Source organism: Anguilla rostrata, chromosome 6 (genome assembly GCF_018555375.3).
Source record: "Anguilla rostrata isolate EN2019 chromosome 6, ASM1855537v3, whole genome shotgun sequence".
In the NCBI taxonomy this organism is placed as follows: Eukaryota; Metazoa; Chordata; class Actinopteri; order Anguilliformes; family Anguillidae; genus Anguilla; species Anguilla rostrata.
The window spans coordinates 50,724,618-50,735,764 of NC_057938.1; the positions used below are offsets into that span (position 1 = coordinate 50,724,618).

An 11,147-nucleotide genomic window follows, 5' to 3' on the forward strand; every position below is an offset into this window, starting at 1 on the left:
AGCTACTGGACTGCAACGCATGTAAGCCCTACTTAGAGTCCATACTACTGAAACCAACTGAATAGCCACATGAAGGGCATTAGGTCTGGTCCAAAACACGCATTGGAATCCCTTCCCAGCCAGAACTTCTTGACTTGGGACTCCCTCACCAGGTCTATTAATAACTCGAAGCCAATGGGCGGGGGGAGGAGCCGAGTGTCGTCACCGAGGCAAGGGGAAAACAGCGCCTGACCGTTCGAGATTCAGAATAGGAATCAAAACAACAGACTGACACGCCTTCGTCGTATAGCCTACCTTTGCTGACAGAACCACAGAAATCTAGATGGCGATGAGGCTGTGAAAGGCAGTGTCACCTGCAAAGGAAGAACAGAAAGCGAAGAAAAGAATGTTATGCTGCGCTGCGTTGAGAAAATGTAATCTGCGGAAATGAGAGACAGCAGCTTCTGATTATCAGTATTCATTAATAACAGGAACAGCACGATGCCCAACCAGAAAAACAACAAGGGGAAGAGAAATAAACGCACCAATAGTAGTGGAGATGAACAGGAAAATGGAGCCAGTGCGGCCGCAACAGGAACCCAGGCAGCAGCAACAACGTTGTTGGGGGCTACAGCTGCGCCGCCAAATGAGAATACTAGTGGTAAGGACAACATTCGCGACAGAGCGTGCATACTCTTATGCATTTATTGTGATTCTTTTAATAACATACAGCAAACTACATAACTAAAGACAAACGATTAACTACATGTAGAGTATGCACGATAATTTGATAGCTAGCTAGCTAGCTAGCCAGCTACATATCTGCGTGCGTTAAAATGGCATTGTTTTTATCATGGGATATGCAACGCCTCTGCGAATCTTTACTCAGTTGCAGCAACTTGTCCCAGTTGGTTGCACGCGTGCATTTTGCCTTAATGACACACATGTTGTTTTATTAAACGTAACCTTTGCTTTTATCCAGGCCCTCAAATGGCTCGCCATTTATATTTTGCACGTTCTGTACGGCTGGAGTTTAACAGAAACAATTGAGGTCAAGTGCTTTACTCAAGGGTTCTTTTGTCTAATGCTGTATTCCAGACTTCAAGCCTGCAATGTCCTCTTCAAGTCAATATATTTCCTTGGTAATATTTGCAGGCGATGCAAATCAAAGATCCAACAAGCGTAAACGTGATGATTGAGTTCACAAAATTGGAATAACTGAAATATTGAATATCTGATGTATTACAGATTTTCGGTGGACGTTGATTATAGGCAATATGTCCGATTTACGACTAAATTTGACAATTGAAAATATAACCGAATTTGTCATTACTAGTAAATGTACTGCCGATGAACAGGAAGAGAAAGGCTCATATTTAGCCGTAAATGACTTCGCAAAGCACTACAGGTGCCCAGGTAGCGTGCAGACAAGAGCTTGAATTTCAACTTAGTGAAATTACATGATTAGATATGATATGAAATTCTATTCTATAAACTTTTCTTGGTTTGTATTAATTTCTTTTTTTTCATCACAGGATCATTTTTTTGTACTGACAAAACAGGTTTTAAACATAATTTAATATATAGGTTCCCCCTTTTTATTAAAATAGAATGCATTTACTGTTGATGCACGATTTCTTTTGTAAATCATGCTTGGCAAAGCTATTCTAAAAACAAGGAAGTTAACCTTGCTTCCTCAGACACACCCCTGTTTAAGTGAATGAGTGTAATGGGCATTCATTCACTGAAGTGTCTAATACCAGGTAAAATTAGTGTAGGGACGCTGGGCGTTGGAAACTTTTGAGACCCCTATTTTAGAATTATTCCCTTTAAGAATGATGAAGTTACACATCCAAATGACCAACAATCAATCATAAATTAGGTTTGATAAAACAAGCAAAATAATATTTAGCAAATGTTAACAGCAAATGCACGTGTCTTCCCCTGTGTTTCTTTACTGTGCTCTATATGTACTTTGACAGTAATGCTTATAGTGACAGTGTGATTGAGGGGTGAATTCTGGGTGAGCAGTGTCAGAGAATTCTCTGAAGAATACAGTGTGCATTATGTTTTGTTAGAAATCATATAACCATAGTGTGCTCCAGCAGTCATCCTTTGATGGATGTATAACTGTATTTCAATAAACATGAGGGTCGTGAAATCTGGCTAATTTGTCAAGTGGCCTAATTCTAATATAGATACATAAGTTAATACGTTTCCCATTTGTTTGGCTGATGCATCCATTGCATTACAGGTGGTGATGGGCTGGAAAGACTAAAGCAGTTTCTTGTTGTGAACGAATAAACCGTGACGCTAATACGACACAGGCTAGTTGCAGATAATTTCCTTGTCAAACTGAGTTTGTGAAAAAATATGAACAAAGTCTACCCCTTATAAAAGGTTCACATGGCATTGATACACAGGCTATGCAGTTGTGTAAGCAATAAGATATGCTATTGCATATTAAATTGCCTGCCATATTGTACGGCAGACCAGTGCTACATAATGTTTTGTTAACTTGACTTTTTACCAGATGTGTGAAGGAATTATGAATGGGTAATATTAAGCTTGAACTACACTACCATTGATGCTTAATGTCAACAGCAACATGTTTTATCTGGCTAAAATAAATTGACAGTATGCTACATGTAGGCTAGGCAGTGTGATTTGCCTTGGTTTAGGGCCTATGTAAAGGAAGCAGGGTAATTCAACTGGTATTGCTCTTTGATTTATGGAAGAATGTTTTGATGTAGCTTATAGGCCTATCTGTTGTGCCAAGTGACAGAAAACCTGGACCATTCAGAAGTGCTGTGACAAAATAGATGCAGACATCTGGTGAAAATGCTCTAGCTGTGAAAGTAGGTGTAAGTAGGACATTTGACAAGAATTGTGACTGAAAAAGTGTGATTCATTCAGTTTCAGAAGTCATAAATAACGTAAATGGAGCATCTGTGAATTAACGAAAGGTTCATGTGTCATTAATTGCTTTCTCTGAGTCTTTCGCGAATTGGTGAAGGTCACCTCTTTTCATTAGTTTAATGTAAGGGATCGAGTGACTCACCTGCCAGATGTTCGCTTGGCTGAGGGAAGGGTGTTTTGGGGTGTCTAATTTCACCCCTTTGCTTATTATTGGGTATCATGGAGAAAAAATCAGTTACATGGCCCCTGGCCCGTTAGATAAGGATTTGGAAATTATTGCAATTTTTATCTTCTCCTTCCATGTGTGCTTACTTAGTGACATATTTCAAATGCTAGTGTGTTTTCAGAATTTGTATCATGAATAAGATGAATAGGAGCATCACTGTACCGATTTTTTTATTATTCCACCAGAAGTTAATGCTAGCAGGTGTAGAACAGGACATATGGAGAACTCTCCAAAAACAACACGCAGACTGTAACTTTATCAGGAATGCATCACGAGTCCATTTACTTTTATTCAGCCTTCTGACACTCATTTGTCCAATGTGGTTCTACATCTGTATAATTTGCATTGCAGACATCACATCATGCAAATGCATAGCTTTGCATTTTAAATGCAATTGTGTTGTCCACTGCAGTTATTCTCTTAATTCTTATGCCCAGCAGAAGCCCCTTGTGCTACCCCTCTGGTGTGCAGTCTGGGCAGACCGATCGACCTGGACAAGGACGACTACCAACGGGTGGTGTGCAACAGCGAAACCTGTCCCTACAGCAACTGGATGCACCTGCAGTGCTTCTACGAGTGGGAGAGCAGCATCCTGGTGCAGTTCAACTGCATCGGACGCGCGCGCAGCTGGAACGAGAAGCAGTGCCGCCAGAACATGTGGACTAAGAAGGGATACGACCTGGCCTTCCGCTTCTGCTCCTGCCGCTGCGGTCAGGGCCACCTCAAAAAGGACACCGACTGGTACCAGGTCAAACGCATGCAGGACGACCGCAAGAAGAAGGTCCCGCCGGAGAAGAGCTTCGGCAAGTCCGGCGCCTCTGCAAGCGGGGGCGGGGGCGGGGGCGGGGGCGGGTGCGGGGGTGGGGGTGGGGGCGGGTGCGGGGGCGGGGCTGTGGGTGGGATGGAGCCCTCCGAAGAGCCCAAAAAGGTCCGGCACCCCACGGGAAACAAAATGGCGCACAGGACGTCCAGCCAGGAGCTGCCGCGCCGGCAGTCTATAGACCGGCAGAACTCTCAGGAGAGGGGCCCCGGCGGCCCTTTCTGCGGCAACAGCCTGGGGCCCCGCTCGCCCTGCGACTCCCCCGGCCAGTCGCCGCCGTCCGGCTTCTCCTTCTTCTCGCCCGCGGCCTTCGGCGGGCCCCGCGGCTCGCGGCACCTGGGCGAGTTCCTGAAGAACGCCGTCCACCTGGAGGGCCACCGCAAGCACCTGCTGGCTGCCGCCGCTGCTGCCGCCGCCGGCGGGCTGGGCCGCAGCGGCCACGGGCTGGAGCACGGCGTCGGCCTCCCCCTGCCCCGGCTGGCCCCGGGGGACAACCCCGTGCAGTTCCTCCGGAGGCTGGACCTCTCCGAGCTGCTGGCCCACATCCCCCGCCACAAGCTCAACACCTACCACGTGCGCATGGAGGACGACGCCCACACCGGCCAGGGGGAGGAGCTGAGGAAGTTCATCCTATCGGCGCTCAGCGCCAGCCACAGGAACGTGGTCAACTGCGCCCTGTGCCACCGGACCCTGCCGGTGTTCGAGCAGTTCCCATTGGTGGACGGGACCCTGTTTCTCAGCCCCTCCCGTCACGACGAGATCGAGTATGACGTGCCCTGCCACCTACAGGGTAAACTCACTTCCTATTCCCTGTTTTACTTCTGGCCTTCACTGTAAAACTGTCAAGTTATTTCAAACTTTTTTGGTTTTGCATGAAATAAGCTGTGCTATCTGACTCTATCTGATGAAAATCATTGCTGAGTTTTTTAAGTATTGTGCTTAGCATTCATTTTACCTGAATGCAAATTTGATATAAGTGGGATTTATGATGGAATGAGTTTTAAGCCACAGAGTAACTACTGGTGCCACAGTATTCAAAACATCTCTGTGCACTGTGTTTCTCCACTGTCGTTCTCAGATTGTTGCAAATCTCGGATTTCATATTTCATTTCCCTGCTAGATTGATAGCAGATCATGGTTATGCTCAAAATGCATCCGTAATGTATATTGCAGGAAATAGTACAGTAAGTTGTATGGCAGTGCAGTGTTTACAGAGCTTGCGAGACAAATGCTCAGACGCATGACGGCAAGCCACACATTTACATATGCAAAGTCGAATAGTCAAATCTCGATGCAAGACCTCAAACAGGATATGCAGGGCAAACGATTGTGTAAGTGTTATCAGCCTCTTTCGGCTCCCTCCCGATAGCACTGCACAACCCAGAGCAACACTGCAAGCATATCAGCAGGTTGTTTCCTCAGGTTATAACTTAGGCAGAGGAAACGGTTGTCTCACTATAGGAACAGTAGAGCGCGAAAGGGCGGCAAGGAAAGAACCGGAATGGCGGAAAGATGAGGAAGGTTATCAGTTGAGGATAAACCAAACATGCATTAAAGTTGTTACCGGTGTATATTGGATGATGCAGTGGTATAAGCTTTCTTCACCTAGTTGGGCCACTAGGACATCATGCATTACATTTCTGTGACCCTAAAAATATATTATAATAATTTCATGGGTATTACAAATTTGCTGGGCTGTGCCCTTGTCTGCGGTAGTGTACACAGCTTATTATGTGAATTCTTCATTTATACAGTTTTGTATTTTTGTGAAGCCTAATAGTCTGGTTCATAATGTAAAATGAAAATAAAAAAAATTATTTTCTCAAATTTTTTCCCAGATCTTTAAAAAAAATTGCACAAGAGTGGTATTTGGCTGCTTTAAATAAAAAGGAGGGATTTCTCACATTGTGGGTCCTCAGTTATTAGCTATTTGTAATGAAAGATTTATGCCAGAAGTTGTTTTAATATGTGATCTTAAACCTGGCAGCACACAACCAGTAAGCAGTGCACGCAGCATGCAAATCAGTCAGCAATGGGAAAATAAAGAAATCCCAGTGAAATTTGCTCATTTTTTTATACGAAGGCATCCATCATCTTAATGTATTTCTGCATGGACATAAAACCGTGCCCATAAATGTCAGCCGCGTACGTGCTTATCATCACCAACCGCTGGGCTACATGGAGCAGGTGCCTAAAGAAATGGCGCAGCCATTTGAAGCTGTCGCTTTGATCTTAAGGTTCCTGTCTGCATGGCAATGATACACGTTGCGTGTATTTAAAATGTCATTTTTAAAAAATCTTGTCTCTTTTTATTTGAATTGGAATTTTTTTTCTCTTCACTATTTAAAGAAAATAATTTTGGATGCTATCAATTAAAAATGAACCAACCCTTTTCTTTATAGGGAGGCTGATGCACCTGTATGCAATTTGTGTCGATTGCCTGGAAGGAGTCCATAAAATCGTATGTATAAAGTGTAAGTCTCGATGGGATGGGAGCTGGCACCAACTGGGAACCATGTACACTTATGACATACTGGCTGCCTCGCCCTGTTGTCAGGTAAAAGAGATTTAATAAGCCATATGGCATGTTTGTAGTTGACTGTAATTAACTGGCCTCTTTGTTAAACAAACAAAAAAAAAACAATGATATTTTATGATATTGTTTATTTCATGCTTTGATAGGTTTATTCCTTCTGAATCAAACTTCACGCCTCAACAGGTTAATGCTTTAGCAGTTATTATTCTGGGCCTGCGTCGAGTGTGCAGTTATTTGTTCCTGATGTTCTTGTGTTTAAACTTGCGCCTGAACCTAACCTGACCCACAGTAAGAACAGTAATTTAGGATTTGTTTCAACACCACAGGGAGTGGTACTGTAGCTTCTGTGGCTTGACTTTGGTATTAATTTGGCCTAACTGCAGTTTGTCCTTAATGATGACTTGCCAGTGTTACAGTGGCTGGTATTTGTACAATGTTCTATACATTGCAGCACAGTGCTGTTGCAAATTTGTTAAATGGTTGTCTTTATATTTTGTTTAAGAATATTGTATTTCAGAAGGATTCCACTAGTTTGTTGGTTCTTTCCTTGGTTTGGCCAAATGTAACTGTTGCCACTGGCATTATTACCCATACTATAGAAGTGGTAACCAACCCTTTCAATTCAACCCTAATTTTGCACACCTGACACCTAATTAGCTGCTCAAAGAGATCTCTAGTTGCTGAATGAGGTGTTGGTGTGAACCTACAGAACGCAATGTCTCCAGGAACAGGATTGGTTACCACTGCTGTAGCAGGTTCTAATCCTGCTGCTTTTTGGTCTTCTCTGCCCTGTTTGGTCCAGGTGAACTGTCGACATATGTGTTTGGTTCTTTCTCCCCTCACTGTCTTTGTCCGCCATGCCGTAGCATGTTCTAATCCCACTGCTTCTGTTGCTCGTTTGATCCCCGTTAGGCTCGGCTGAACTGCAAGCACTGTGGAAAACCCGTCATAGACGTTCGAGTTGGGATGCAGTACTTCTCCGAGTACAGCAACGTGCAGCAGTGTCCCCACTGTGGAAATCTAGACTATCACTTTGTCAAGCCATTCTCCTCTTACAAGGTCCTGGAAGCCTATTGACAAATGCTGTGTTTGCATGCTAGTGTTGTTTTCTGTTTCCTTTCTATAGGCAACCTTTTTTGGCTCATAAACAAAGATTCATTTTCAGGATGCTTTGTCCATCTCTTTTTTGTTTTTATAAAGAAATATGACAATATACATGTACCAATAAAGTATCTTTTCTATTTAAAGAAAGAAAATTTAACAAGATTTGGGTGTATATTCATAAGAAATGGGGAAAAAAGTTTTTGAAATTAATATGTAAAAAAAAAAAAAAAAACCCATAAGCAACAACAAAAAAACAAAAACTGTGACAAGTGAATGTATCCGTATGCCAAATGAGCTTTTTTTGTAATAAAAAAATAAATAAAAAAACAAAGTTAAATGGACTAATCAACTCATTTATTTATCCATTCTCCTTCATTATTTAAGCCTGTTCCATAAAGTTATAGTTATAGGTTTTTGTTTTGAAGCAGGAAGTTCTATTGCTATAGTAACAACACTTTAAAGGCTCCCTCTTTCAAAATGCAGTACAGATTCTCAATGGAACTCCATAAATCCTGAGAAGTTAAATTCTTTACAGTTGTCATTTGCAGTTTCAACTCGTATCACATACACATGCACTTGGTGTGATTTTTTCAGTCCTCAGGCCTAAAATGTTTATAAAGGATTGTTTACAGTACACATGCATCAACCTGTTTAAACTTTGCCTAATAAAAACCAAAATCTAATTATCCATGTAGAGCAAACAATATCCTAGTTGGTATGCTGGCACTCAACTCGAAGTAAAAGCCTATGTGCGTGCACATTTGACCTAAATATTTACAAATGTCTGGCCAAAATCCAGTCTTGGGTTTTGCAATAGAGAAGATGCACACCCTGCAACAATGCCCAGCCAATGTGATGGGGAAAACGTTGCTCTACTCGTGTGTAATATGACACGCTTTCGTGAATGAATCATTGATTTTCATTTGAAATTGGCACCTCACTGCAATTTGTGTGTCAATACAGGAAGTTAAACTTTTTGGGATTTGAAATAAAGGAAGATTAACGAAGGAACCCAATGGGGCTGTGGGCATTTTTTGCCAAACCAAAGTGACATAGGCAGTTTTATAATTGCGTGTGTGCTTGTTTTGTTCCTTAGACAATACACAAGAGGAAGATTAATGGATGTGTTTAGTTCTTAAGCAGATGGCATGTTTTCTGTAGGGGGTGAGGTTTAAGTGATTTGGTGGTTCATGTGGCTAGGGCACTAACCATGTGCTAAAACTGGACCCTAAAGCCAAGGTACTGCAGGTTTGATCCTTGGCTATTTCCCACCAGGGGTGTCGTAGTGGGGAGAAAAGTGGGACTGACTACCCAGGGCCCGAATTGGGGGAGGGCCCTTGAAAAGCCTGGAATGATGCGTGAGAGACATGGATCAAGAGAGGAAGGGGACCCACAGAGACTGCTTATGTATAGGGCCCACCCCTGTTTCTCACCATAGGTAAGTTGTGTTTAGGATCCTTGGACTTCTGCAGTATTGGCTCAACAATGCACCAGGTGCCCGAAGACTACACAGTGTTTTCATCACTAACTATGTTTTTGTAAAATTGCTTCTCCAAATTTACCCTGGAGTCGTACAAACCATACAAAAGTCTTTTTTTTCTTTTTCATGCAAACCAGCTACTGAGATGGGTGTTAACAGCCCCCTTTTTGTCTGGAAAAGAGGTACTACATGATTAGAAGGAGTTCCATGTCATCTGATTAATGAACACTGAATTAGGTCACACCTGAAATTTTTGAAAGCAGTTGAGGTGCAGGTTATGTTGTTGGCTCATTAAAATGAGCATTTGCATTAGCGCACATTTAGACCAATTGCCTCACGTTTTCCCAAAGGGAAATTCTGTATAAAATTGGAAAGTTTTTACTTTTATGCATTTGGAAAGTTTGAGGTGATTGGGGAGTCAACATAGTGAACTCAGTACCATGGTTATAGTGAGAGGTATTCTTTTCCTGTTTGAAGCCAGCTCTTCTATAATAACGTTTAGCCTGTAGAGTGGAAAATGGTCATTAGCTTGCAGCAAGCGCATTGGTGCAGTGCACACACTTCAGCTGCAGTGGGGCAATGCACAGGGTGTGGGTGGAATCAGGGTAACTTGCTCGACACGATTGCCTGTATCAAATAGGGGAAAGAAAAGCGAAGGGTGAATTGTACTTATTCACTTAAAAACAGCTGAACAGTCCAGGGGTCAAAAAGTAAAAGTCCTGCCATGTGTTACTTCCACCCATAAACTCAGCCAGTTGATTAAACTAATTAGTTCTACCTCCTGGCTGACAATTTGTGCTAATTAGCAAGTCCAGGCAATTGGAATAAAATACTGGGGAGGACTTTTACTTTCTGAGCCTGAATTGTCCACCTCTACCTACAGATTGTTTTCGTTAAGGTGAAATGACACACCAGTTGATGTGATGGGAATTCAGGTATTATTTGAAGTAAAGTATTATATATGAATGCTCAGAACAAAGTACCAAGGATCTATTAATAAGAACATAGCACGCTACTTTTTCCGGTAACCAAGACTTATGATCTATTATTTGATGCACGGAATGAATCCTGTCTGTTCCCCATCTACCACCAATCCTCAAGCAATGCAATGCTTCTGATCACATGATCAAAGTGAATCTAAAGTGCTCCTACACCTGGTGATGTATCATTTGAGCGCACTTTTGTTTGTTAATGGGGATGGTGAGTAACTGCAGTCATTTTCATAAGTGACACTCTGCAGTTTTTATTTCTGCAGTTTTTGAATGGATTTCTCTTAGATCTCTCCACCCCCCACCTGGCTTCACATGTAATAAAGCAACATTTTTTTTCACTTATATTAAACTCAGGTTGTAGACAAGTGGCTAGAATAAAAATACATGTTCAGTGTTTCCCCACTTGTAAATCTATTTTCAGTTGAGTGAATCTGCGGGCAATCATCAATGTTATATAACGTTGTGGTGGACATACTGTATCAAGAACACGTATTCAAATGCTCTTCATTAGCTACTGTCATCCCAATGTGAAGTATCATAGTAAGTGCTTTTATTTTTGCCTATTCCTCTCTAAACCTGATTATTACATCTTTTTAAATGTCCATCTGTTTAAATGTGTTCTACCACTGCATTTTGTAGACGAAAAAGAAATGGAAGATGAGTGTCCACACCTCAGCTGCTATACACCGTGGCAAATGCCAAGGCTTGATGCTAAGAATAACCTGCCTATCCTAAGATGGAAAAGCAATGGCCTTCAGAATTGGATGTGTAGCTGATCCATATCATGTTCAGAACATATTAAAATGTAGGTTTCTTTGCGACCAGCTCCTCGTCTTCCCTTAGGTGAGGTGGTAATTAGGTTTTTCTTGAGGCTCTCTTTAATTTCACAACCCAAGAACGAGAGCGAGGGGTGAAACCTGATCCAAGGGCACTTCCCCTACCTTCAGTACGGTAAATCTTATCCCGACCAAAAAGTTTTCAACTTACAGAACTGGCAAGTTACTCATGCATACGCTTCTGTCTATGAGTCTTAAAAAACGTGGTGTTTGCAAGGTAGCTACAGTAATGTACTTAAAAAGTAGTTAACTCTA

The 11,147-nt window shown here is 42.3% G+C and overlaps 1 protein-coding gene across 2 annotated transcripts; it reads left to right on the plus strand.

The window, feature by feature from the left end:
- The first annotated feature begins 210 nt into the window (after nucleotides 1–210).
- On the plus strand, nucleotides 211–7,925 carry heca (hdc homolog, cell cycle regulator). Of its 2 annotated transcripts, none has more exons than XM_064340401.1 (4): nucleotides 211–640; nucleotides 3,562–4,734; nucleotides 6,347–6,501; nucleotides 7,393–7,925. In XM_064340401.1, exons 1-4 carry the CDS (start codon nucleotides 481–483, stop codon nucleotides 7,555–7,557), a joined length of 1,653 nt encoding a protein of 550 aa, XP_064196471.1. In that variant the 5' UTR covers nucleotides 211–480; the 3' UTR covers nucleotides 7,558–7,925. The 2 variants fall into 2 exon arrangements, with proteins under 2 accessions (XP_064196471.1, XP_064196472.1); XM_064340402.1 differs by having other exon boundaries at nucleotides 3,565–4,734.
- Nucleotides 7,926–11,147: the final 3,222 nt, after the last annotated feature.

Bases quoted from the DNA above. Each gene is read 5' to 3' on its own strand.
- heca (XM_064340401.1), top strand. From the start codon at position 481: ATGCCCAACCAGAAAAACAACAAGGGGAAGAGAAATAAACGCACCAAT. The intron at 4,735-6,346 runs GTAAACTCACTT...TTTTCTTTATAG, and splicing joins CGTGCCCTGCCACCTACAGG to GGAGGCTGATGCACCTGTAT. The intron at 6,502-7,392 runs GTAAAAGAGATT...GATCCCCGTTAG, and splicing joins CTGCCTCGCCCTGTTGTCAG to GCTCGGCTGAACTGCAAGCA.